The sequence below is a fragment of the Oryx dammah genome, unplaced genomic scaffold (genome assembly GCF_014754425.2).
Source record: "Oryx dammah isolate SB20612 unplaced genomic scaffold, SCBI_Odam_1.1 HiC_scaffold_15, whole genome shotgun sequence".
Classification (NCBI taxonomy): Eukaryota; Metazoa; Chordata; class Mammalia; order Artiodactyla; family Bovidae; genus Oryx; species Oryx dammah.
Window position 1 is genome coordinate 38,333,960 of NW_024070199.1, and position 27,952 is coordinate 38,361,911.

Sequence of the window (27,952 nt, forward strand, 5' to 3'; positions counted from 1 at the left end):
CAGAGACCCCAGGTGAGGACATGTGGCGGCTGGTAGCACAATCCCAGTGGAATCCCAGGCCCTTCGGACCTTCCTCCTCCTCCAGGGCAGGGAGTCAGCTGCCCCAACCTTTCTCAAAAGACAGGTGGGCTGTGGTCCAGGCAGGATGCTGACCATGGAGAACACGTTGCTGGATTCTCACAACACATCCCAAATGCTTCCTGTGAACAAGGCTATATCAGGCCCTGAGGATTTTCCAGCCGCGCCAGGAGTCCTGCAGGATCAGCAGCTTTGTTGGTCCCCAGAGCGGCCTTGCAAACCCCCAGGGCCGCCCGCAGAGTCTTCTCTGTCCCACGTGCCCCAGGCATGACCCTGAAACGGAGGCCTGCTTACACCGTGGACTCCTCCTCCTGTGAGGTCCCCAGGGTGGGCTGCCGGGGACTGGGGCTGGCTGTGGCCACGAAGGCTGCAGAGAGTCTGGAGGTGGCTGGAGAGGACCTGCGAGGCCTGAGGACAGTGACGGGGGTCTCTGAAGCGCCGGGGCCTGTTGTGGAAAGGGCTGAGGCTCCACGAGGGATGGCGGTGGGCAGAGAAAGCCTTCTAGACGCTGAGTGGGCCCCGGAGGCGGAGGACGGGAGCGCTGGAGTCAAAGGAGGGGGTCCGGGAGCCCTGGGAGAGGCCGGAGGTAGAGAGGAGGCTCCTGGAGGGATCAGAGGCCCCGATGAGGGCTGAGGAGGCTGGGAGGCCCCGGGCCCCCCTGGCCTCGAAGACCGTGAGGGTGAGGCCTGGGCTCCTGAGGGGCTCACGGGTAAAGTCTGGGTGTTAGACAGGTTCATTCTCAGGAGGAGCTGGAGGAGGTGGAGCGCTGGCCTCTGAGGAGCCACCGCTGGGGGCCCTGGGCAGGAGCTGCAGTTGATGGGGGCCTCGGGTCCTCCACGGGGGCTCCGGGCTGCTTTGCTGAGCTCCACGTCTCCACTAGGGGACAGTGCCCGGCTCTCCTCCAGGGACTCTAGAGAGAGGGGCAGGGGCGAGAAGATGCACAGTGGTTCTCCCTGAGGCAGGTCTGGCATGAGCTGCCCTGGGACGATGCCTAGTATGTGTCCTCTGAGGGTCCTTGCACAGCTGGGGGCCCAGCGGGTAGGGGGACTTGCCAGCTCCTGCATCCAGGAAGGGAAGACCCAAGAGGAACCATGAACAGAGAGAGGCAGTGCCCCAAAGGCACTGGCTGTGTGACCTTGTGTAAGACGTTTGACTCCTTGAACCTCCATTTCCTCATCTGTAAAATGGGCTTCATAATAACAGTGATGATCACAGAAGCTACACAGTGAGGACTGAATGGCTTGGAGCCGGAGAGGGCTCACCTAAACCCGGATGTAAACTGTGGGCTTCGGGTGACAACTGTGGGTCAGAGTGGGCTCATCAGTTGTAGCAAGGGCACCATCTGGTGGGGGGTGTTGACCATGGAGGGTTGGGTGGCTCTGTGCCCGGGGGAGGGCAGGAGGTAGGTACATGGGAAGCTCTCTGTAACCTTCTGCTTGATTTTGCTCTGAATCTAAAAATGCTCTAAAAAAAAAAGTTTACTGAAAAAAAATCATTTTTTAAGTTTCAACCTGGAGTCCAGCACATTATAAGGACTTAATCCATGGTGGAAGGAAAAAAAAAAACTACTGGAAAAAGGTATGATCAAGGGAGGAGACAGAGGCTGGCAAACACATTAAAAATTGGGACGATTAAATTTTAAAAATCATCGAGAGATAACCTTTAACAATTGTGAATCACCATGTTGTACACCTGAAATTTGTACATCAACTATGACGTGTTGGTTGCTCAGTCATGTCCAACTCTCTGCAAACCCATGGACTACAGCCCACCAGGCTCCTCTGTCCATGGGATTCTTCAGGCAAAATAAGAGTGGGAAGTCATTCCTTTCTCCAGGGGATCTCCCTGACAGGGATCGAACCCAGATTTCCTGTACTGCAGGGCAGATTCTTTACCATCTGAGCCACCAGGGAAGCTCTAATCAACTATACCTCAATTAAGTAAATACATATATACATATATATATACATATAAACCATCAGAAGGACAATCACACAACTCTACCAAAAACCACTGACTTCTGTACTTTGAGTGTGTTACCTGTATGGTGTATGTATTATATCTCAAGTAAGCTGTGGCTTTTTTTAATTATCAAAAGGAAACAATTCACCTTGTATTTCAATAAAAAGCAATTTCTCCTTAAAAATACATCTCATTAGGAAGAGGTGACTGCAGCTGAGGCAGGTGAAGGAGAAGGAGGTGGGTGGGCTCTGCATCTCGCCTCTTTGGGCCTGACTGCCCATCAGGGGGCTGCAGAGCAGAACGGGACCGAGCAGGGAGTGAGGAATCAGAGACCCGGCCCTGAGTCTGAGGACACCATCACCTAGAGCATGGCCTTAAAGACAGAAACTTGGGAATTCTCTGGCAATCCAGTGATTAGGACTTGGCAATTTTGCTGCTGGGGGCCCAGGTTTGATCCCTGGTTGGGAACTAAGACCCTACAGGCTGGGTAAAGAAAGAAAGTAAAGCAAAGAAAGTGAAGTAGCTCAGTAGTGTCCGACTCTTTGCAACCCCATGAACTGTAGCCTGCCAGGCTCCTCCATCCATGGGATTTTCCAGGCAAGAATACTGGAGTGGGTTGCCATTTCCTTCTCTAGGGGATCTTCCCACCCAGGGATGGAAGCCAGGTCTCCCGCATTGCAGGCAAACTCCTTACCGTCTGAGCTACCAAAGAAATCCTGGTGGCATGGCCAAAAATAAATAAATAAATAAATAATAAATATTTTTTTTTTTAAGACAGAAACTGAACTTCTCTGAGTCTCCACCTCCCTATCTACAAAATGGAGATAATAAAAGCACCCATACATGAACTTTGCTGATAAAGGTCCATTTAGTCAAAGTTATGGTTTTTCCAGTAGTCACATATGGACGTCAGAGTTGGACCATAAAGAAGGTTAAGCACCAAAGAATTGAACTGTGGTGCTGGAGAAAACTCTTGAGCATCCCTTGGACAGCAAGGAGATCAAACCAGTCAATCCTAAAAGAAATCAACCCTGAATACTCTTTGGAAGGACTGATGCTGAATACTCCAATACTTTGGCCACCTGATGCAAAGAGCAAACTCATAGGAAAAGACCCTGATGCTGGGAAAGATAGAAGGGAGGAGGACAAGGGGGCGACAGAGGATGAGATGGTTGGATGGCATCACTGACTCAATGGACATGAGTCTGAGCAAACTCTGGGAGATAGTGAAGGACAGGGAAGCCTGGTGTGCAAAGACACGACAGTGACTGGACAACAAAATGCACGAAACATTCTTGGGGCATTTAAATGAAATGATACACATAAAATGCTCCACACACTGCCTGGCACTTTAGCTAATGATTAGTCTCTAGAAATTGGGGGAATAATAGCCATCAGCTTGCAGAGGGGTTTGTGCTGGTTAAAGTGGAATCTGCAATCACTCAACAGTTCCCAACTTAATGACTGTACAGGATCAGAATGTTTCCAATCCCTCCAGTCCTGACACCAGCTGCTCATCCACAGATCTGAAGAGCTGCTCTAAATACAGAATGTCCTCTTCAAAAGGTCAAAGGAGTTAAAGAGGTCTTTTATACAAGAGGAAATTCAGGCCACAAATCCATGGAAAAATTCACTGTCCTGGAAGTTTAAAAAAAGTGCAAAATAGCCACATGTGAGGTACTCTGCAGACATGCTAAACTGGAAAAATTAAATTCAAAACACACAGTGTAGAGTTGGTGGGTAAATGGGGAACCAGTTACAGCCATCTCTGTAAGCTTCCTCTTTCACCAGAACCTCATCTGGTAACATGCTGTCATGCCGTGGGAATCACCAAACAACTCCTAACACCCTGTGACGCAGTTACGCCACCTATTAACCACAGGGTCTGAACACAACTCACAAAATTTGGGAAAAAAATAGTGTCTGACCAAAGATGTTTCACAGTAGGTCCATTATGGGCAGAAAAAGAAGAAGAAGAAAACCACCTAAATGTCAACCAAAGCCGCAAGGGGTAAGCAAGCCACAATATTCAGGAACTTTTTAAATGGCCAACTGCAGGCTACATGAATTCTTTGAAACTGTGTGGTGGCTCCTAGTGGTAAAAAACTCGTCTGTCAATGCAGGAGACATAAGAGATGTGAGTTCAATCCCTGGATCAGGACAATCCTCTGAAGGAAGGTATGGCAACCTACCCAGTATTCTTGACTGGAGAATCCCATGGACAGAGGAGCCTGGCAGGCTACAGTTCACAGAGTCGAAAAGAAGCAACTTAGCATGCACACAGGCACGTGTTACAGTAGGATGTCCATGTCTCATTTATACTTCTGCAAAAAGATCTACATGGATGAACACTCATGACATAGAGTTCATAATAATGTCCAGGAGTTAATGCAGCAGAGTAGCTAAAAGCATTGACTCTGGGCTCAAATCCCGGATCTACTGCCAACCAGCTGTGTGACCCTGAGCACCTCACTTCATCTCTCTGCACCTCAGTTTCCTCGCCTGGAAAATGGGGATGCTAAGAGTGCCTATGGGCCTTCCCAAGTGGCTAGTGGTAAAGAACCCATCTACCAATGCCAGAGATGAAAGACACGGGTTCGATCTCTGGGTCGAGAAGAAGCCCTGGAGGAGGGCATGGCAACCCACCCAGTATTCTTACCTGGAGAATCCCATGGACAGAGGAGCCTGGCAGGCTACAATCCATAGGGCTGCAAAGAGTCGGATACAACTGAAGCGACTTAGCACACACAAGAGTACCTATCACAAAGACTTGCTGTGAACAGGGGATGAAACAACACGTATGAAAACAGACAGATGGCCAGCATGTACATGAAAAGATAATCAACATAACTAATCTTTGGTGAAATGCAAATCAAAACCACAATGAGATGCTACCTCACACCTGTTAAAATGGCTACTGTCACAAAGACAAGCGATAAGAAGCACTGGTGAGGATGTGGAGAAAAGGGAACCCTCATGCACTATTGGTGGGAATGTAAACTGGTACAGAAACCAGCATAGCCATTGCGTTAAACAGTATGGAGGTTTCTCAAAAACCAAAACCTAGAACTACCACAAGACCCAGCAGTCCCACACCCGGGTATGCGTGCGTGCTGAGTCGCTCAGCCGTGTCTGACTCTGTGCAACCCGGTGGACTGCAGCCTGCCAGGATCCTCTGTCCACGGGGATTCTCCAGGCAAGAACACTGGAGTGGGTTGTCACGCCCTCCTCCAGGGGATCTTCCTGACCCAGGGATCGAACCCAGATCTCCTGCATTGCAGGTACATTCTTTACCTGCTAAGCTACCAGTGAAGCCTATGCCCAGGTATATATCCAAAGAAAATGAAAACTCTAATTCAAAAAGATATATGCACCTCCAGATTTGCTGCAGTATTATGTCAATAGCCAAGACATGAGAACAACCTAAGTATCCATCAATAGATAAAGATAAAGATGGCTAAGTATGTGGTGTGTGCATATATATATCAGTTCAGTTCAGTTGCTCAGTTGTGTCCAACTGTGCAACCCCATGAACTGTAGCACGCCAGGCTTCCCTGTCCTTTACCATCTCCTGAGTCTGCTGAAAATCACGTCCATCAGGTCGGTGATGTCATCCAACCATCTCATTCTCTTTCATCCCCTTCTCCTCCTGCCTTCAGTCTTTCCCAGCATCAGGGTCTATACATATATTCATATAAATATATATATATTTATATTAATACATATATATATACTTATATTAATATATATAATGGAATATTAACAACAGAAAAGAATGAAATCTTACCATTTGCAACAATGTGGATGGATCTAGAAAGTATTATGCTAAATGAATATATCAGAGAAAGATAAATATCATATAATTTCCCTTAAATATGGAATCATTTTTAAAAAGCTGAGCTCACTGATACAGAAAACAGATCAGTGGTTGACAGAGATAGGCAGTGAGGGATGGGCACAATGGGTGAAGGCGATCAGAAGGTTTAAATTTTCAGTTATGAAACAAATAAGTCATGGTGAGGTACTGTACAATATAACTACAGTTAATAATACTGTATTGAAATATATTTCAAAGTTGCTAAGAGATTAATCTTTAGAAGTTCTCATCACAAGAAAAACATTGTAACTGTGTGTAGGGAGACATTCACTAGACTTCCTCTGGTGATCTTTTCACAATATACAAAATATCAAATCATTATGTCGTACACCTCAAACAAAAATATCAGGTGTTGTGTCAATTATACATTAACTAAAAAATAATAATATATGATGTTCCCTGATAAATAAAGGGTACTCAATACATATTAATAATTATTCTTCTGCAAAATTGATTTAGTTCCTAAATTCTAATTTTTAGAGAAAGGATTTAGAAAACAGAGGGAAAAAAAGAAAAAGCACAAAGAAAAAAAATAGAAAGCAGGGGAAGACTCAGAAAGGAGGAAATGAAGAAAAAGGAACAGTAGATAGGCTCATCTAACGGCATGGCACAGTGTAGAATAAAAAGCACCGACGCGGCTCAGCAAACGGGTCAGCGAGCCCAGGCGTGGGCCTGGGCGCAGCACGAGCCAGCTGTGTGACCTCAGGTGGGCCACATTCCCTCTCTGAGGCTGGGTTTGTCACATCCAGCCTGGTACAAGTTCTGTGTTTCTGAGAAGAGCAGAGTGGGAAAAAGATGGTGGTGAGACTCCAGGTCACAGAGGCCCGCCTACCTGGACAGGAAGAGCAGCAGTCCCTGCGGGGCGTGGTGCGGTCCAAGCAGGCCTGCTGGCAGGACACCTTCTCACAGGTAACCTCTCCCAGCTGGGGAAACAGAAGGAGACAGGTGAGAAGCCCAGAGCATCTCGTCCACCCAGAGCATCTCACCTGCCCAGAGCAGCACCCTCGAGGAACTCTTACACCAGCAGCTGGACCCACGGAAAGATCTCAGGCAGAAGCTGCAGGGCCTGGTCCTCACCTGAACAACAGGTGAAGCCGGACCCGGCGGGGCCACCTTAAGGAAACTACGCAGGCAGAGGATACCGTCAAACCCAAAGGTATTCCCACAGGTAATTAAAGCTGCAAAACGGCGGGCGGAAGATGGGCGTACACTGGCTAAGAGGCTCCAGGTTTGGCAAAGGGACTAAGGGCTGGAAGCAACCCCCGGCCGGGCAGCTCCAGGGTCCCCAGGGCCAGCTCACCTGGCATATGCATTGGGTACAGGGCTCATCGTCCAAGGTGAACACCTGGCCATTCCCCACCTTCCTCCCCTCGTAGTTGCAGTCTGTAAGGGGCAGCAGAGACAGGGGCCGTGAGAGCCAAGGCCCATCCGGGAGTCCTGGAAGGGGGGCGGCTGGTCCCACTCACCTTGGCACACTGGACAGCACTCCCCATCAGGGTGGAAAGGGTAGGAGCAGGTGATGGGGCAGTCCACGGGCGAGCAGGCCACGGAGCCCAGCTGCAGGACACAGAAAACTCGCAAGGCCCTTCGTTCTGGGGGCTGAAGGGACACTCGGGAATGACAGACCACACAGCCGTTAAGTGCCCACTGGAGCCACCGGGGTCAGGCTAGGGGTCCATGGTGATGGGACAGACTGAATAGGAGCCTGTCCTCCTGCTAGAACGCAAGCCCCCCGAGGCCAAGGGCCCGGCCTTGCCCTGAGAGCTCATCTGTCAACAGGTACCTGTTGAACAAGTCATGAACCGCCCAGGGGAGCTGAGCACCCAGAACTTAGGAAGGACTTCCCTGGTGGCTCAGTGGATAAGAATCTGCCTGCCTGTGCAGGGTGCACGGGCTCGATCCCTAATCCTGGAAGAATTCTCGTGCCTTGGAGCAACTAAGCTTGTGCACCGCAACTACTGAGCCCGTGGACTGTAACTACTGAAGCCTGTGCGCCTAGAGCCCGTGGCCTGCAATGAGAGAAGCCACCGCAGTGAGAAGTCCCCGCGCGGCAACAAGAGGGGCCCCGCTCACCGCAACTAGAGAAAGCCCACGGGCAGCAGCAAAGACCCAGCGCAACCAAACAGTAAGTAAGTAATTAATCATTTCAGTTTAGGAGAAAGGACCCAGAAGTCAAAGCTCCCCAGCGTAAACGACTATGAATGAACAGGGTCACCCAGAGGCCAGGGATGTTCACCCCAAGTGTCTCAATCTTTTTTCAGCAGACCACCATCAACAAAGAAGGCTCATCAGCATGAAACATATCCAGCATGACAAGCAATAAGGGCTTATTTTTTCCATTTTCCAAATACCAAACAATAGTCCTGTCACGTAGATTGAGATATGGCCTCGGTGATATGGCTTAGGGTAAACATGTGCTTTCTGAAAGAGATTCAGGTTGCGAGGATCGATTCCCGGCACCTCACTTGACTACTTATGGAGTCTTGAGCAAATGACTGTCTCTCTGTGACTGGTTTTCCCTCCCAGCAGCTGGGGACGGTGGTGCTGCCCACCTCACAGGCCTCCCTGGGGATTAACTGAGGTTGTGTTGAGCTCAGGGACAGGCACAGGGCAGGGGCTAAGAAACCTGAGTATATTAAAGATTCCCTGCAGAGTCCTGGGCTTTCATTCCTCACCTTCACTCTCATGGAGAACCTTGGGCCACATTTCATACCTTAAGGGCCCCCCAGACCCTCCCTGGTCACCCAGAAGCAGAGGACCTTTGCTGGGCAGGGGTAAAAGTATTTCTCTGGCCTTGGGTGAAGATTCACCCCAGGCAGGGCTGGAGGGAGCCGCCTTTCGCCATGACCCAGAAGGGACCCAGAAGTTTTTTTTGGAAGTCTCTGGATGTTTGCCTCCAGAGTTCAAGAGCTGGTGGCCGTTCCTGGGGAGCTTCTACAGACGGGGACCGGGACAGGGTGGTCGTACCAGGCAGATGCAGCTCAGGCACGGGTCCAGCACGGACGGGAAGGTCTGGTTGTTGTAGAAGATTCTGCCTGTGTAGGTGCAGCCTGCCAGAGAGAGCACATGGTGAGGGCTGGCCAGGAGGGGGGGGGGGTGTGCGGGGGGAGGGGGTGCAGTGGCCCGCCTTCGCCTGGGCCAAAGTCCAAGGCCTATCCAGGCAGCAAAGGTCAGGCCAGTGGGCTCTGCAGGCACTTGCCCAGCGGAGGGGGGAAGGGACAGAACACACTCCTGGATCGGTTGCTGACTTCTTTCTCACTGGATTCAGCAAAGGGATCACAGTGTCTTCACTTCAGGGTTCTGACCCGGGCAAGGGGGCCATTCCTCCCACCCCTTACCAGGCAGGATCAGGATGAAGGACTCGGGGACTCAACCAACCTGTGTGCCACAGCCACCCTGTCTGCTCCCCTGCACTCAGCCAAACCCCAAACCCCACCCTCCTCCAGGAGGGTCCCCCACAGCTCCCATCTCTGCTTCCCGAAGCCTGCAGAGGCCCCGCCTGAGGGTGGCCACCTTGATATTTATCCCATGTTAGTCACTCAGTCGTGTCGGACTCTCTATGACTCCATGGGCTGTAGCCCACCAGGCTCTTCTGTCCATGGGATTCTCCAGGCAAGAACACTGGAGTGGGTTGCCATGCCCTTCTCCAGGAGATCTTCCCAACCCAGGGATTGAGCCTGGGTCTCCTGCACTGCCGGCAGATTCTCTACCATCTGAACCACTAGGGAAGCCCCTTTATCCCACGCAAGTTAAGTATAAAAAAGCAGGTGATGGGACAGTAGAGAAACATTTTATAAGAAAAATTATAAAGGAAATTCCCTGGCAGTTCAGTGGCTAGGATGCTGTGTTTTCACTATCAAGGGTACCGGTTCAATCACTGGTTGAAGATTTCACAAGCTGTGTGGCACAGTAAAAAAAAAAAAGAAGAAGAAGAAGAAGAAAAAAGAAAAAATATGTGATATATATCTATGATATGCTATATATTTATGACATGATAGATATATAAATGTATGTTATAGGTACATTATAGAGATACATAGATATTGATGTTATATCATGAAAAGAGACTGGAAAGACAAAACCATAAAGTTAAAAGTGGTAATGGCTGCTTTTTAATTTTTTTCCTTCGCTGTCTGTATTTTCTAAATGTCCTATAACAAAATGTTACTTGTGAGATAATGGAAAAGGTGAAAATTACTATTAAAATATAAAAGACCGCTTTAATTTCCTCTCCCTGTTCTCCAACTGTCTCACAGGTATGTTCGTTTATCACCCCACCTAGGCTGCAAGCTCTGCACATTTTCATATCTGCTTCCAGCACCCAGATGGAGCTTCCTTTGGGCAAACCGTTTTCCATCCCTGAGCCCCAGTTTCCTTATCTCTAAAATGGGGTTGCCCCATGGATTTGTTGCAAGAACGAGCAGAGATGAAGCAGGGGTGGTGCTCTGCACAGAGAAGCCTGGTGCAGGGTGAGCCCAGATGTGGGGGCCGGGGATTCTATGCTGCCCCCCGCCACCCCAAGACAGAACATTACCTGCCGAACAGTCTGGGCAGCACTGTCCGGGGATTCGAATCGGGTGAGGGCAGGAGTCCACACAATCTGTCCTCTTGCAGCTCACTGAGCCATCTGCCTGGAGGAAGGAATAACTTCACCAAGACCCCACTTGCCACACCAGTCCCCACCTCCCCACCCTACTCCACCCTGCCAGCCCCCCAAAAGAAAGGGCGGTGCTGCGAATTGGCCAGGACCTGGCCTAAGGGGCATCGCAATGCAGCTAGGAGGTGTCAGGGTTCCCCCAAAGAGAACCAGCTACTTGGGAGAGGGGGCTTGAGCCTTCCAGAAAGCCTTCCCATACCCCAGAGGGGGAAGGTCAGAGCTGGGGTTCTGGTCTCCTCAGCTTCCCATCTCTTCCCCCAGCAGCCAAGGCTGTGCCACGACCCCATCCAAATTCTTCTCTCAGCATTTCCCTGAAACCCTGGCTCACCCCAAACCTATGGAGTACAATAAAATCCCATTTTTATAGAAAGCTATTCCACCGGAAATGTCTTTCAGAAGATGAAAGCACCGTGCACAGTTTCTTTTCTTTCAAAAGGAACTGAAGTTTTGTGTGATTTTCTTGTAATATGAGTGCCCTAGATCAGTCCTGAAGGAGAAAAAAGGCAGCGGAGGTAACTTTCCTCCCCACTCTAATTCCAACGAAGCGTTTCCAAATTTTGTAAGAGTCTAAGGCCTTTTAACAAATGGTGCATCAAGAGGATGTGAAGGCCGTGGTTCTCACGAGCTGGTGTGCACCCAAGTCACCCAGGGATTAAAATGCAGATGCTGAGTCCAAGGCCTGGGCAGCTAGAACCAAGGTTCTACCAGACCCCCCAGCGATACCAATGACACAGTCAGTGCATGCGTGCATGCTGAGTCGCTTCAGTCGTGTCCAACTCTTTGTAACCCTATAGACTGTAGCCCACCAGGCTCCCTCTATCCATGGGATTCTCCAGGCAAGAATACTGGAGTGGGTTGCCATGCCCTCCTCCAGGGGATCTTCCCAACCCAGGAATCGAACCAGCGTCTTTTATGTCTCCTGCACTGGCAGGCAGGTTCTTTACCACGAGCACCACCTGGGAAGCCCACAGCCAGTGTAGGGACCTCATTTAAAAAAATAAAATTCAAAGGGACTAAAAATTCTTTCAAAATAGAGAGGAAACTGGGGACTTCCCTGGAGGTCCAGTGGTTAAGACTTGTCACTTCCCCTACAGGGGGCATGGGTTCGATCCCTGGTCAGGAACTAAGAGCCCGGATGCCAGATGGTGCAGACAAAAAAATTTTTTTAATATTTTTTAAAGTAGAAAGGAAAGCCAACCTATACTCAAACAGGGGCTAAAATGACTGCGCTGGTAAACAGCTGTGCTTGCATTTCTGTTGATCTGACTCTCAAACTCACACACCCTCACCTTATCCATTTCTGAAGAGGTGAGGTCACAGGATTGATGTTAATGAAGGAAGCATCAGAGTTGCACAGAAAAGGCCTGAGCTACTGGGCCTCGGGCTGCCTGGCTCCCTTTGTTAATCCTGTCCAGGAAAACCTGCTCCTACAAATCCTAGTTCTGACTCCTTAGGCCAGCGGGTCCCCTCACATGCACCATGGGTCACATTCCATTCTCACGACAGACAAGACTGCCAAGCTCTGCCGTCCTGAAAATCTACGAAGGACAAAATAACCTGGATCCCAGCTCTTCTACAAAAACAGGAGCCAACAGCACAGAAGGGAGACGGGGACGGGGCCTGGCGTGGCCGCCTTCTGCAGGGGCAGCTGTGCTGGCCAGGACGGGGAGGCGGGGAAAGCAGCTGAAGGCGCGCAGGTTGTCATTCACCTGGCAGATGCATAACTCACAGGGATCACCGGGAGACCAGATCTGTCCAACCGGAAACTCAACCCCGTTGTCGTCGAGAGAGCAGCCTGGTGGGGGGCAGCAGGGGAGAAAGGACGAGTGGGCAGAAGTGCCAAGGGGCGGCCTTGCTGGCCGAGGGACCCACAGCACCACCCAGTGAGGACAGACAGATGCCGCTGCTCACTCGCACTGCGTCCATGCAGCCACCTGCCCCAGCAGCTGCCGCCTGTCTCCCCGTGTTAGTCAATTTCTTCCCTCCCAGCATGCACCTGGTATACACAGGCACACATACACAAATGTACACGCCCATACATATCCATGAACACACCCATTCACACACAGAGACACGCTCATATGGGTACAACAGACACACGACAGAAACACACAGACAGAAAAATGGTACAGATGAACCGATTTCCAGGGCAGGCATGGAGAGCGGACATGTGGACACGGGGTGTGAGGGGAGGGTGGGGCAAGCTGGGACTGACATATATGTGTGTGCATACTGCCATGTGCAAAACAGATACCCAAGGGGGACCTTCGGCACAGCACAGGGAGCTCAGCTCGGTGCTCTGTCATGTCCCAGAGGGGTGGAACGGGGGGTGCGGTGGGAGGGAGGTCCAAGAGGGAAGGGGATATATGTATACATATAGCTGACTGACTTCATCGTACAGCAGAAAGTAACACAGCATTGTAAAGCAATTATACTCAATAAAACACACAGACAGCCCTCACAGACAACATGTACACAAACTCAAACACAGATGCTACTCATATACAAACTTAAAACACACAAACATACACACTCACTGACACACACACACATGCTTACAGAGTACATACACACACACGAGTCTCAGCAGGTGACGCTCAGCCTCCTCCCTCTCCGCTTCCAGGCCTGGTGCTGGGTGCGGCCTGGGATGCAGGCTGGGTGGCCCTCACCTGTCATGGGCACGGGTTCCCTGCAGGCATAGCAGCACTGCCCAGGGCCCAGCCACCACTCCTCACGGGGGCAGTCCAGTTCCGGACATGGTGTGAAGGAACATTCCACCTCCCCGTTCTGGAAGAGAACCAAAGGCATGAACCAGGGAGGGGCAAGAGAAGGCCAGCAGGCTGCCATCTCCTGCCCTGAAAGTGACAGATCTCCAGGGGGCAAGATGAGAAGGAAGGGTCAGTCCTTCCCTGTGGGCTGGGGGTCAGGCTGGGAGAGGGTCCCTGGAACATGTCGACTGTGTGGCTGCAAGGTCCCAGGCTGCCCTAGCTGCAGCCTCCAGCATCTCTTCCCCTCACTTCTCCAACAGCTTTCTGCTACGACTCCAACCCACTCTCACCTGCAGCCACAGAACCTTCTCATGCACCAATCTGATTGCACCCCTCCATCACTTAAAACCCGACACCTCTGCAAAGTCCAAACCCTCTGCCTGACAGGCAAAGCCTTTCCTGACTGAGTCTGAAGCAGAGGCTGTCACCCCCACATACAGACCCTGTCGGTCCCCTAGGCACTGCCCTTGGCTGATGGGGACAGTGTCCTCCGCGTTCCTTCCCCCCACACTCCCTGGGAAGCAAGGGACTATATACAACCACATGATGCTGGGAGTGTAAGGGCCCAGCTCCCTGGCCTCTGGACACACCCACTTCCTTGGTGTCCTCCCACTCCAGAGCTCCCCATGGGATCAGCCCAAGACCCCGTCTCCACGTGGCCCCTTCACCCACCTGGCCTGCTTCCCTCGCCAGTTCCTCCTGAGAGCACCACCACCAGAAAACCACTTACATAAGAGGCCCACCCCAAGCCCTGCTTCTTGGAACTCAGCCCAAACAGGATCCCTGCCTCGGCTGCATCTCCAGTTCCTCTCACCATCTGGCCTCCAGCCAGAATGGACACCACCAGGCCTCAGACTATGCCATACTCTCTCCCGCCTCCTGCCTTCTGCTCACACTGTGCCCTCTGCCAGGCACACCACTGCCCGCCTAGCTGTGGGCCTCCTGATGAAAGGGCCCGAAGCTGCCCTGTGCTCAGCTGTGGCCCCAGGACTCAGCACTGTCCCAGGTGCACAGTAGGTGCTCTATAATAACAACGCTGAAGGACAACCTTCAAGGAGACTGCGGGAAGGCCTTGGGGAATGCTAAGGTCCCTTTAGTCTCTTTCCTGACTCGGTTTCCCTTTTGCTGTCCAGTGTCTCCTCTTCTCCCAGTCAAGGGCTCCTGGGAAAGTCCTCTGCCCCTGCCCGTCACCCACCAACTCAGCCCCCTACCTGGCAGACACAGGTGGTACACTCATCACCACCCCCACTGAACACGGCCCCATCTGCATACCACCGTCCGTGGAAATAGCATCTCACTGTGGAGGAAAAAGGAAGAGACAGCTTAAGGTCTTTGGGCAGCTAAGTAAATAGGTAAGGGGGTCTCTAGGAAGAAAATGCACCCCTACAACACTCCACGGCTTGCCCAAACCCAAGAGCCCAACCACTGCTACCCTCCAAACTCTCAACTATTAATAAAATTAGATCGGTGCTTAAAAACTGATGGAGAATGGAGCACACACAAAATAAGGTCCTTAACCAAGAAGACAGGGAAGCCCTGAATAACTAAAGAGTAAGTGGGACTTTCCTGGCAGTCCAGTGGTTGAGACTTCATATTCCAACGCAGGGGGTGCAGGTTCAATGCCTGGTTGGGGAGCTAAGATTCCACATGCCTTATGCCAAGAAACCAAAACCATAAAACAGATACAATACTGTAACAAATCCAATAAAGACTTTAAAAATGATCCACATTTTTAAAAAAAATTAAAAGAGTAAGAGAAAAGAAGAAATGAAAAAAGAGGGCCCCAGACACCTGCAGCCAGGTCTGGGAATGCCATCATTCCCTGGATAGGGTTAGGGAGGATTCAGTAAAAACCTCTTATCTGAACATCCCTCACCCCTGCTGGTAAAAAAAAAAAAAAAAAAAAAAAACCTTAAAAAGTGGCCCAGGCTCCACCTGGGTTCAGTCAGAGAGCACTGGGTTCAAAACCTAGCTTCTCAACTCGCTAAGGGCAAAATACTAAAGTTCTCCTAAGCCTCAGTTTTCTCATCTGTAGAATGGGGTTAACAGTTCCTACCTCAAAGGGAGCACATTGCCTATTCAAAAAATGTTTTAACTAAAAATAACATTCAAAAGTTAAGAGGAAAAGCAGTATTTAATAAGAACACTAGCTCTGAAGTCAGGTAAACTTGACAGCAAGCTCTGCTCCTTTACTAACTGGCATGTGATTTGGGGCAGTGATGACCTCTCTGAACCTCAGTTTCCTCATCCATAAAATGGAGCTATGAATAGTACTCCCTCAGGGCTGCACCACAGGGATTAATGAGATCAAGGGCTGGCAAGCACCCCACACAGCAGCAGCCCAGAGCCAGCAGTGACAGCCATGACGTCATTTCAGGAAAGAGAAGCACATTTTAACAAAGAACCAACTCATGAGTGGGGCAAGGGAGACCCGCTCCCAGTGTCAGGACAGAGCCATGCCAAGGGTGGACCCAAACCCCTTCCTGTCAGTGTTGAATGCACCACCCCTGTCTGGGGGCAGGCCAGGCTCTGAGCCCAACCTAGCATCAAAACTGCTGTGTACACAGTAGGTGCTCAATTAAAACCGCACTTTGAGACTTCCCTGGTGGTCCAAGGGACCATACTTTCCCTGATTAAGACTTCACCTTCCAATGCACAGGGCACAGGTTCGATCCCTGGTCCCCAGGCTGGGGAATTAAGATCCCTCATGCCAGGTGGTGCCACAAAAAAAAAGCACCCTAAAATGCTTCACTTAATCTGAGTTTCTAGAGCAGAAATCAAAGTCCTTGCTCTCTCCTGCACTCAGTTCAGTTCAGTAGCTCAGTCATGCCCGACTCTTTGTGACCCTGTGGACTGCAGCACACCAGGCTTCCCCATCCATCACCAACTCCTGGAGCTTACTCAAACTCATGTCCATAGAGTTGGTGATGCCCTCTAACCATCTCATCCTCTGTGCTCACTCCCCCTCAAAAAAAACATACTCAGAGTACACCCCTCCACCCTCCCCTACGCTGCCGTCCTCATCCCGCAGAGTCCCTTACCTGGGATGCAAGTACAGCAGTCCGACTTCAGGGAGACCTGGCAGGGGTCGGGGGGACACTCAGGGGAGATACAGGACACGTTTCCAGCCTGGGGAGGTGAGAGGTGGCACGGAGAGAGGAGGATGGACCGTCAGGCCCATCAGAACCAGCTCACTCCCTATTTCACACCACCCACAGGACTCCTCTCCCACACCAAAGTCTCCTAAAGGAAGCCATCCGAGACCTTTAAATGCCACCATGGACACAAAGGGACGCAGGCAGGGACCCAGTAGCAGGGTTTATTATGGTATTGGTTTCCAATATCCCGCTTTCCAAGATGAGGGGCAGAACAGAAAGCAGAGCATGCTGCCTTCCTCACGAAAATGGACGAGCCTAGACCCCCATGGTACTGTTCCCCATGGCATCCCCCCATGGCACTTCCCCACCATGGCATTGCCCCCCACTGATTAGCCCCATGGTATCCCCCTACGACATTCCCTCCCATGGAACTGCCTCCCCATGGCATTCTCTCCCATGGCATTCCTCCAGTGGCACTGCCCCCCATAGTACTGTCCCCCATGGCACTTTCCCCTCCCATGGCACTGCCCCCATGCCATTCCCTCCTATAGCATTCGGAAGCTCTTGGAAGGATGCTAGGCAGTGAGGAAGAGGTTACTCCACGTTCCTGTGCATCTGAGTTTTGAACCAAGTCACTGATACTGGCCAGAGAATTAAAATTCAATTTTCAAAAACTGAAGCTAAGGCCAAAAAAAGGTCCCCAGTTTTGGAGTCAGCCAGACCTGAGGCCCAGGGTCTGCTCCTCCTACTCTGGGCAGAGCATATCACCTCTCTGAGCTTCTGTCTCCAGTGTTGTTGAGGATCGCATGAGATGCGATCAGGCACAGAAGTGGTTGGTCACTACAAGAGTGTGGCACATGGAAAGGGCTCAGTAAGGGCGGTGGTAGCGGTCTACGTGCCACCCTCCCCCATTTTACATTGCAGCTCCGTCATCCCTGCCAGGCTGGGGCCACTTTGAAAGACGACCAGAGGCAGTGAGAATTGGTGGGCAGAGCCTAGGCTTGGAGGCAGACAGACCTTGGCTCAGATTCCAGTTCTGCCACCTACCAGCGTCAGTCTTTGCATCTGTAGAATGGGGACAGTAAAGCCAACCCTGAAGAGCTGCCAGGAGCCTCGGGTGAGGAACTAGATGGAAAGTACCAAGCCCTCAGACTTGTGCGCACTGGGTGCTCGTGAGCCAGTCTTCAGGACAGCACCTGATTGCGTCTGGCACATAGTAGGAGCTTAATAACTATTCTTGGAGGAGTGCACTTGCCTCTTGCAAAACACTAACAAGCTGAGTCTGGTAATGGGCCTTCTCCCTCCCCATGTGGACACCTTTATTGTGCTGGCAAATATTTTGCCTGGAGAGAAAAACAGCCTCCCTGGTAGGAAGTTTCCGAAGGAGTTCCCTCCCCTTCCCTTCCCAGACAAATGGACCCTGTTTGCCTGTTGGCTCTTTTCTGCTCAGCAGAAGCCTCCCTGACCCCACAGACTACTGCCTTCCCATCCCCCACGCTTTTAACTGTGACAAGTTCCAACCCAAGTCCACAGCCTAAGAGCTCTCCCTCCATTCAACTAGCTCACCTTTAACATCCCGTCTTTCCCTCTTCCTCTAAAGCCCTCAAAGGTTAAGAAAACACTCAAGAGGCTTCAGGAAGCTTGGGATGCTCACCAGACAGACACAGACGGTGCAGTTTTGGTTAGGAGGTGAAAAAACGTCCCCTTCAGCCCGGACGACGCCACTGTGAAAACAGCCTTTGAAAGACAAACAGGAGTGGAGGCATCAAACCTCTTCAAAGGAGAGGAAGCTGGAGGTCTCGTTCCTTTTCCAGGCATAACGTACCTGGAACCTTCTCTCACTGGCTTGGATGCCTCAGCAGTGGCCAGATCTAGGTACTTAGAATTGTGGGGTCCTAAGACCCCTGGAAAACCACAGGAGACACCCACTTACAGTGCCCTGGGAAGGTCCTATTCATGTCTGATAAGCCCAGAACTGTGTTGAAAGTATGGCCCTTTATTCCCATAAAGCAAGAAAGGCAGCCATACAGCCCCAGGTTCCAAATCTGGCCTGTGACCTGAGTGGCCTTGGACTTGGATGTGTCACTGAACCTCTCTGGGACTTGGTTGTCTTTTTTGTTAAATGGAAACACCACCACATGCCCTGCAGGGAACCTGGAAGAAGCCACAACCTCAGATGTAATGTAGACAGCAACTGACATTTAGGGCTTAGCACACAGTAGAGACACAGTAAAAGATAACAATCATCGTTAAGAAAATCAGTGAGTTGCATTTTCACTGTCACCCTTAGAAAGACTTTTTCACTGCTGCTCAAAGTGCAGCAGCATCAGTATCTTATCAGCAGGAGCTTCACAGAAATGTAGCAGCTCAGGCCCCTCTCTACATCTTCTGAATGAGAATCTGCATTTTAACAAGATCCACAGCGATTCACAGGCATGCATGTGTGTTCATTGGCTCAGTCATGTCTGACTCTGTGACCCCGTGGACTGTAGCCCACCAGGCTCCTTTGTGCATGGAATTCTCCAGGCAAGAATACCAGAGTGGGTAGCCATTCCCTTCTCCAGGGGCTCTTCCTGACCCAGGGATAGAACCCAGGTCTCCCCCATTGCACGCAGATTCTTTTACCACTCAAGCCACCCGGGAAGCCCGCAATTCCTGAACAGGGTGAGTTTTAAAGCACTCTGCTGGAGGACTTGTTAAGATTTGAGGTCTTTATCCTAACAGCAATGAAAGCAAATTTTTAAAATTGTCAGCAGATAGTGGGAGGGAATTAGGAAAGCGATACAATTTATGAACAATTACTCTTCCTGCAGTTAGGAGGAGGATTGGGACAGGGGAGGGGACTGCAACCTGGATATGGAGAAACCTGCTGAATGAATGAATAAAGCTTAAAAAGGGATGTCCTTAAGATGAAACCTTCCCCTTGGGAACACAGATACCAGTGGTTCTCAAAGTGTGGTCCCTGGACCAATAGCATTAGCTTCACCTGGGAACTTGTGAGACATGCAAATTCCCAGGACTTATCCTACACCTGCTAAATCAGAATCTCTGGGGGCTAGGCCCAGGGATCACCCTTCAGGTGATATATCAAAGTTAGATAACTGTCTTTCAGTTGCAGAAAGGCAGGAAAAAGGAAGAGGCAGGACCTTGCAAGAAACTCACAGCCTTCCCTGGACCAGCTCCCACCTGTACACGATGGGCAGCACCCTCCATCTCTGGAGGGAATCGGGTGGGAGCAAGCAGCTTCACACGTCACCTTTTCACAGGTCACCTCCCCATCCTAGAAGCAGAAACGGAAGTTCCAGCCACCATGAGGCCCCAGACACCAGACCAGGGAAACCCCAAGGACCTCTCACACCTACCTCACACCAGCACTGGGAACAGCCAGGCTTTGTCCAACGACTCCCTGACTCATACGTGGCCCCTAGGTGCCAACAGGCAGAGGGTCCTGGTGCCAGCCGTGTGGTCTCGGGGCCCCTGGGCAAGGGAGGGGTCACCGCCGTCTTCTCCTGGAGTTGTGCGGGAGGTCTGAGGGTTCCCAGCAGAGAGGGATGCGGCACGGGGGTGGCCACCTGGGTGGACAGCAGCGGCGTGGGGGCGGAAGGGGAGGACATGGACAGTGCAGGCGAGGGAGGTGGTGGTCGTGTGCTCCTGACTCCAGTCGGGGCCCCCGGAGCCCCGGAAGGAGGGCTGTGCCCGGGGGAGAGGGCGGGCCGGCCTGCCTCTGGAAGCAGCAAGAGCATCTTAGGAGGGCGCTGCAGAGGCTGCAGGATGGCAGACGGGGCCAGCACAGCTTTCGGGAAAGCTGAAATGAAAACACAGAAGGGTCTGGAAGGAGGCAGCAGGGGCAAGAGGCAAGATTCGCGGGGCGTGGACTCGAGGCCACCATCACAGGGCACTGAACGTCTCTGGGTCAGTTTCTTCATCAGCAGGACGGGTCTAACACCACCAGTTCAACCTCAGACTAATGGGGCTGCAGTGACAATCAGGAGAGAAGATTGATGAAAAAGTACCAAACAAGCAGACCGAAGTTATGAGTGGGTGATGCTGGCAGTCAGAAGCTTCGGCCACTGCCAAATCAGAGTCTTCTCCCTTCCCCTCCTCGCTGGCCACAGAGGAGACTCAGGATCCCTGAAGCCCTCAGGGATCCATCCCGGGAATGACCCTTCCCTACTTCTGTGTCCCGACAAGTTGGCAGTGTGTCCCCTGCTCCCCTACCCAGATGGGGCTTCCCACGAGGAGATGCTGAGGCTCAGGAGAAGGAAGAGCCCAGGGTCCTCTCTGGTCCCACCCTAGACAGGCCAGCTTACAAGGTGTTGCCTCCTCCAACATACACACACACACACACACACACACACACACACACTCATATACATGCTTAGGAAAGTGCACATTTTCCCTGCAGATGGACACCAACTGCCCAACAGTCTGAAAGATCCGACCGCCATGAGAGAAAGGAGGCAAATGTGGGGCAAAGGAAAGAGGAGAAAGGAAGAGTCACAAATCAGAGTGCTCCCGGGAGAAAACAGGCTGGGCAGGGAAGGGGAACCTGGGTGGCCAAGCTCAGACCAACACAGGCAGTCACACCATGGAAAACTGGCCCCAGGACTAGAAAGAACGCCTTGGATATTGACACGATATTACACGGACGTTTACAGGCACGCTGTTAAAGCATGGCAGAGAACTGACCCCACACTGTCCGAAGTGTCCCGCGGAGCCCAGGTTACTGGGACTCCTACATCAAAGGCTTCTCTATCATAGACTGTTTCTTGATGGGTTTTTTTCCCTTTACTATTTGGGGGAAAACAGTAGGGCTGGGGAAACAGTGAAAGGAAAATAAAAGAAGGATGGGTAAAAGGGAAAGAGACAGAGAAGATGAAAGGTCGGTGGTGGAAATAACAAAGAAAATGAACTGAAAACAAGTTCCTGCGGAAGTAAGAGGCAACCAGTCTCCCACGCTCAGCGAGAGCAGGGGGAGGCTGGGGGCGGGGCCTAGAGCCGGGGGCGGGGCCAGGCGCTCACCTTCACAGGACACTCGGTCAGCCCGGAGCCGGAAGCCAGGTCGGCAGGTGCACAGGAAGCTGCCCACGGTGTTGTGGCAGGAATGGTGACAGACTCTCCTCTCCAGGGGCCTCCGACACTCGTTTACATCTGCGGGAGAGCCTCGCTACCGACGGCTGCCTTGTCGGGGCTACAAGTTATCCTTCCTCCACCTCTTAGCCCAAAAGACCGGGGAAGTCTCCCTGCCCCAGGGCGATGACGTGACTCAGATGTCTGGGAATGGGGCTGAAGTCTAGTGCTGGTCCCCTTGGAAGGTCTGTACATCCAGTAGGCATTTAATGGATGCACCAGTGACTCACACTCCAGCACTGTGCAGCAGCGATTAAGTGCTGGCTGGTGGGGATGGGCCCCCATTGGGAATCTCGGCTCCAAACCCTCCACCATCCCAGTGCTGGGCATCGGGTGCTGTGGGCCCTTCTGAAAAAAGAGTCTCAAAAAAATCACTGCACTGCTCAGGGCAGGCTTCAGGACAAACACCCAACTCTGCTAGAACAAGGTCTTTTTTCAGGCCCATGGGACCCCACCTTCAACCCATGAGCCAAGCTCAAGCCAAACATGCCAATCCCTTTCTGGAAATTTCTGCTAATGGGCTGAGAAAACAGGGGTCTCCTTCTAAACCAGAGAAACCAAGACATAACGTGCTTTATTTACCAAGGGGAGCAAAGGCAGCCAAGAAAATGGGTGAGCAGAGAGGAATCCTTGGGGTGTATCTAGGAGAGGGTGGAAGAGGAACATAACAGGATGAAAGTGGCATGTGGCCAGGAAAAGTCCAAGACAGGGTCTTCCATCAGGAGCCACGCCAACCCCAGGGCAAGGCAGGCTCTCAGCAAAGGCTCAAGCGCTTTCAGGCTCCAGGGAACCAAGGAGGTCCAGACTGTTGACCTTTCCCTGTCCCTGGGCTCACCCTGTCAGTCTTCCTGATTGGCAACCTAAATATGAAGACAACAGGGTTCCTGGCCTTACCTACACAGGAGTGCCGGTTGCCATGGAGATGGAAGCCAGTTCTACAGGAACACCTGTAGCTGCCAATGCTGTTTTTACATCTCTGCTGGCAGGGGGTCCCAAGGCATTCATCAGTGTCTGGAAGGGAACAGGACATGGCTGGAGCTCATTTCCCTGCGGGGTTTTGGAAACATACAGTCCTCTCTACCTACCTCTCTCAACACCATCTCCTACCAGACTCTTAACCCCTCTCCTTCTCAAAACCCACATCCAGTCTATCAACTCCTAAGTTCTCTGTGGACCAGCCCACTTCTCTCCATCCTCACTGCCATATCCTAGCCCAGGGCACCTTTGTCTCTGATCTGGAGGATAACAACAGAGTTGTGTGTCTCTCTGCCTCTCTCTGTGCTCCTCCCAAGCTACCCTCTACACAGCCTCCAGGAAGTTCTGACAGAGTACCTCTGATCAGGCTACTTTCTGCTTAAATTCTCTCCAAGGCTCCCACAAGTACTAATGCTACACCATAGCTCACGAGCCCAGGGCTGCCTTTCCAAGCTCCCTCCTTCCCCCTCACCTTTACTTTGGCCTAAATTCTGGCCATTTTCCAAATGCACCATGCTCTTGTGGCCCTCCTCCTTTACACATGTTCTCCTATCTGCTTGGAATGTTTTCTCATCTTGTCTGGCTGGAAAACTCCTACTCATACCTCAAAACCCAGCTTCTATACCACCTCCTCTGTCAAAGTCTCCCCAAGCCTCCCCTTCAATTTTGTTTGAAATTAGGAAAAAACTGAAAATAATCTGTATATTCATCAATAAGAGAAGAATTAGTAAACTATGAGATATTTGCACTGCAGAGCACTAGGCAGCAGTTGACAAGAATAAAGCAAATCTGTTGACCCTGATGTGGAAATATCTTCACGATGGACTGTTGAGGGGGAAAAAGCTGATGGAGGAATCACTGGGTTCAGATCTCAACTCTAATATGATCTTGACCAAATTAATTTCTTTAAACCTCACTATTTCTACCAGGAAAATGGAAATAAAACAGTACCAACTCCATAGGACAATTCTGAGGATGAATTGAGAAAATGTGTGTTAAGTACTTAGCGTGGTGCCTGGAACACAGGAGTTGAATAACTATTAACTCCCTGCATCTCTTATCCTTCCATCTCTATAAGGGTACATGTGTGTCTGTTCACGTACTGGAGAGAGGCAAGCAGGGCACTCATCAGATTGATGACCAAGTGCTATTCAACTGTATTCTCTCCAAATACATGCATGGAAGCCGTAACCCTCAATGTGATGGTATTAGGAGGTGGGGTGTTTGGGGGGTAGATGAGGTCTTGAGGGTGGGGCCCTCAGGATGGGATTAGTGCCCTTAGAAGAAGAGTCATGAGGACCTCACTGAAGAACCTCACTGTTCTTCCCCTTCCATCGGGTGGGGTACTGGAGGGCAGGATGCTTTCTACGGGCTGTGTGTCTCCAGAGCCTGACCCAGCACAGGGGCAGGTGGTGACTGTCACAGCGTGGCCTTGCACATGACATACCCCCGTGTGTCACAGCCCCATCCCCTCAGCCCTCCCCGTCTCAGTGGCCTCCTCGCTCTGATTAGTCTGCTCCACCTGCCCCTGGCCCTTCCCTCTGCCTCTCCCTCCCATACCCGCAACCCTGCAACGATGGCAGCAGCAGTTTCTACTGAGTCGTGGTCCAGAGCAAAGGCCTTAGTGTCAGACATGCAACCTGACTCCCCCTCCTCGTGCTGTTGGAATGGCTTGGGCAAGCCTCATCCATAAAGTGAGGACGAGAGCACCATCTCCTGGAACTTCCCTGTCAGTCCAGTGGTTAAGACTTTGCGTTCCCTGCTCGGGGAACTAAAGTCCCACATGCAAAGAGATGCAGGCAAAAAAAAAAAAAACAGAGAGAGAGAGCAGTATCTCGCTTAGAGGACCGTGGTGAAGGTGACATGCAGTCATGCCTGGAGAGCACAGGCTGGGCCTGGCAGGGCCTCGAGGTCCACATCAGAGCCTAAAAGCGGTGGCGAAAGCATGCAGTCTCACTACCCCTCCAGAGCCGCTCACCTTGGCAGCTGTGGCGGTCCGCAGACAGCTGCATGCCCGGCCCACACTCGCACACAAACCCGCCTTCCGTGTTCACGCAGTGGCCCTCGCAAGAGGAGCTTAAACATTCATCAATGTCTGGGGAGAGAGGAAACACTCTTGCATAGCTCACTCTGAACGTGTTTTGTTTGTGGGGAGGGACTGCATCCCACAAAGACCCTGAGCCCACATGGGGCGTGCCCCACTGCCACCCCAGGAAGAAAGAAGGCACTAGGTAAATCTTCTGGTTTTAGGGGCTCTCAGTCCAAGAAAGAAGAGGCCACGGGGCCAGGCCTCTTCTGACCCACACAGAACAGATGACAGGAGAGACTGGTTGAAATAGAACCATTTCCAACAGTTCCACCTGCAAGACAACCCCAAAAAGGCCAGGGGAATGGGCAGGAAGGTTGATTAAATTCCCTTCAGTTCTTGTGGAGCACCGCTGGCATGCAGTGGACCTGGAAGGGATCGTCGAGGACACAAATGTGACTAAGACACAGTGCTGGCTCTCCAGACGGTTGCAGCCTGAGAACACAGGAGTCATGACGCACACCCACGAGAGGCCAGTGTGGGGCAGGGGTTATGTATGTGCCCCGCCGGGGGCCGCCCCCCATAGCAGGTATGTGATGGAGGAGACATGGGCTGAGAGGACCAGGTGGCATCAAGAAGGGGGCTGTCAAGTGGAGCTTCCAGGAAGCACTGGGAACAAAGTGGAGGAGTGGGGTGGGGGGAGCAGTCTGGTGGGAGGCTGATTTGGAGAGGTGGTGGGTTAAGGTTCAGCTGTGGGGCACAAAGGAGCCCCCAGGCTTCTGTCCAGGGGGAGCCAATAGTGCTTTAGGGAAGTTCAAGCCTGGCAGGGGAGGGGGCTGAGAGACAGAACCACCACCACCCCCCTACCCAGCTTCAAAGCATCCCTTCCTAACTCAGAACCATGAAGACCTACGAGGTCAGCTCCTCCCACTCCAATCTACTCTGCCCACCTGAGTCTCCCTTCCACCCCTGGTCCCCATGCCTACTGGTCCCCTCCATTCTCCTTTCTTGCTCTTCCCGCAGCAGGCACCTTTGGGACTATGCCCACTTCCTCTAAGACATCCCCCCGACTCACCCTATCCCACCCCCGTGACTCCCCTGCCCTGCACTTGTTTTGACATTGGTCTCTGGCTTTTCCTTAGTCCAGTTTGCCTCTGCAAGGAGAAATGTGTCTGGAAAGTACTTCAACCTTCCAAAAAAGGCAGGGAAGGGGGTAGGGGAGGAATAAGCACCAAAACTCCTTCATGGGACCTTTGACCCAATAGTCTTCCTTCTGGAAATAATCAGAGAGGCAGACTAGAAGCCACTTTACTGCAGCAGTATTCATAGCAGCCAAACATTGCAGACAAGCTAAGGATGGATAGCACAGAAGCAGGTACTTAGATTGCAGTAGCCACATCTGCAGCCATTAAAAGTGATGTTGTAAGGACTACTAATATTTCCTGCTCACAGAACAAAGTGAGAAAAACAACGAACGAAAGTGATAGATAAGGTATGATCCCAATTTTATAAAACAGACAGAGAGGCATGCCTGACACACAGTCCCACACACACAAGTACGCATACAGACCCAGGGGACGAGGGCAGGAAAAGAAAATAACTTCATTTTAGTAACAAATATCTCTGGGTAGGAACTTCTGGGACATGTTTATTTTCACCTTTATACCCTTCTTTTACTTTCCAAATGTTCCAAAGTAAGTTATTTTTTATTTTTATATTCAGGGGAAGAAATGTTTATTTTCACAAAATGTTAAAAAGGCACAAGGGTGGGGGTGGGGGTGGCCTGCAAGCTCTCTGGAAAGACAAGTAAGAAGCTGGTCACAGTAGCATCTATGGGGAAGGTAACAGACTTGGCCTGTAGGAAATTTTTTGAATCATGAACAAATAATACTTTGACAAAATAACTTTTGAGTTTATCTTGCCTCATCGTTCAAATGTCACATTCTCGAGAGTCTTTTCCAGCCCAGCCCACCTCCAGCCCCAGTTCCCTGTGCCCCGTGGGCCCTGGCACTGTGCACTTCTCCGTAACGGTCCCATTAGGTGGGACTGTCACTGTCCTTACTCATCTCCCTGCACTATATCTTGAAGCAACACATGAGCAGAGACGGCCCGCATAACCCCAACCGCAGGTCAGTGCCTGGTCCCTAAGCCACGTTTGATAGGTGTTTGCAGAAAAGCCAAAGGGGCAGATTCTTATGTTCAGCTGCCCACCTGCCCACTTGCAGACTTCAGAGCTGCTCCTAGCTCGGCTTCACTCCAGCGTATCCCAGGACACTGGCCTCGGAGGTCACGGAGGAGACCCCCTTCCCACCCGCCTCTCCCTGCTGCTCCCAGGCCTCTCACCAGTACACCTGATGCCAACCGCTGTCTCAGTCATGGAGAACCCCACGGGGCACACTCGGGCCACCTCCTGACAGCCGCCGTGGTTACAGGTGAGATCACAGCCGTACTCCCCGCAGGGCCCGTGGGCTTCTGAAACAGTCACCACACCTGTGAGCATGCGCCATGTGGCAGTCCCAGCCGCCCCCCCACCGCTCCCCCTCCACCCCGTTTCTCCTAAATTCTGTGGGGAAGGGGGCCCTGGAGGCAAACAGGACTGAGTTTAAATGCAGCTCTGCCACTTACTGGCCATGTAACCTTGGGCGAGCCACTAGCTTCTGCACCTCAGTTTTCTCATCTATAAAATGGGAATGAGAATGCCTACCTCATAGGGTTGTTTGAAAATGATGCGCTAGGGCACAACTGCCCAGTGCCCGGCACAGTCTCAGTGTAAACAGAGCTCTTCCCATCAGCCAGGGCCCGCGCCCCCAGTTACCTGGGCAGGTGGGCCCTTGCTCTCCGTCCTGGCAGGAGCAGACATTGGGAGCGATGCAGATGCCACCCCCACAGCCAAAGGAGCAGAGGGCTGAGAGGAGAAACACAGGTGAGGGGGTCGGGGCTGGAGCCCCCCAGTCTGCCCCTCAGGCCAGCCCAGGGAAGGCACACCCTGCTGTGGAGGACGTTTGGGGCACAGGGACAGGCACTTACGAAGGGTGCAGTGCCCACTGCCCATGGAGGGCGCCCAGCCAGGGCAGCAACCACTCCCGAATCCCGAGAGGCAGACGTGGGGGCCCAGCCGGCGTCTGCAAGAGAGGAGAGAGTACCTTCCATGTTCTGTCCTGGGGGTCGGGGGAGGATTCATCTCCTGGGCAGTGAAAGCCTCCCAGCCAGTCAGTAAGTCAGTCAACCAACACTTCTGGAAACCTCCACCTCCACCGGCAATGGACAATGAGAAGTTTCCAAAGAAAAATGACCTAGACGGTCTGTCCCTCCCGGAGGCAGGACAAAGACAAAGTTGTAAGAGAACAGACACTAGCTGCCTGTATATGCCTGTCATGTGGA

The 27,952-nt window shown here is 51.7% G+C and overlaps 1 protein-coding gene across 3 annotated transcripts; it reads right to left on the reverse strand.

The window, feature by feature from the left end:
• On the reverse strand, positions 1 to 27,850 carry VWCE (von Willebrand factor C and EGF domains). 3 transcript variants are annotated; one of them, XM_040255950.1, is made up of 19 exons: positions 27,599 to 27,850; positions 27,387 to 27,476; positions 26,915 to 27,043; positions 24,524 to 24,640; positions 22,465 to 22,581; positions 21,463 to 21,591; positions 19,803 to 20,245; positions 19,627 to 19,720; positions 18,095 to 18,177; positions 16,384 to 16,471; positions 14,554 to 14,639; positions 13,244 to 13,361; positions 12,304 to 12,369; positions 10,452 to 10,544; positions 8,885 to 8,967; positions 7,384 to 7,516; positions 7,218 to 7,300; positions 6,750 to 6,840; positions 1 to 988 (listed from the first exon to the last, which is right to left on the reverse strand). In XM_040255950.1, the coding sequence occupies exons 1-19, from the start codon at positions 27,750 to 27,752 to the stop codon at positions 369 to 371; spliced, it is 2,817 nt and encodes a 938-aa protein (XP_040111884.1). In that variant the 5' UTR covers positions 27,753 to 27,850; the 3' UTR covers positions 1 to 368. The 3 variants fall into 3 exon arrangements, with proteins under 3 accessions (XP_040111884.1, XP_040111885.1, XP_040111883.1); XM_040255951.1 differs by having other exon boundaries at positions 7,384 to 7,474; positions 10,452 to 10,548; positions 12,284 to 12,369; XM_040255949.1 differs by having other exon boundaries at positions 10,452 to 10,548; positions 12,284 to 12,369.
• Positions 27,851 to 27,952: the final 102 nt, after the last annotated feature.

Excerpts from the sequence above, each read along its gene's own strand:
- VWCE (XM_040255949.1), bottom strand. The coding sequence starts at position 27,752 with ATGAATCCTCCCCCGACCCCCAGGACAGAACATGGAAGGTACTCTCTC. Across the intron at positions 19,721-19,802 it reads GTTCCCAGTGCTGGTGTGAG|GATGGGGAGGTGACCTGTGA; the intron begins GTAGGTGTGAGA and ends TTCTGCTTCTAG. Across the intron at positions 18,178-19,626 it reads GTGCTGCCCATCGTGTACAG|GCTGTTTTCACAGTGGCGTC; the intron begins GTGGGAGCTGGT and ends TGTCTTTCAAAG.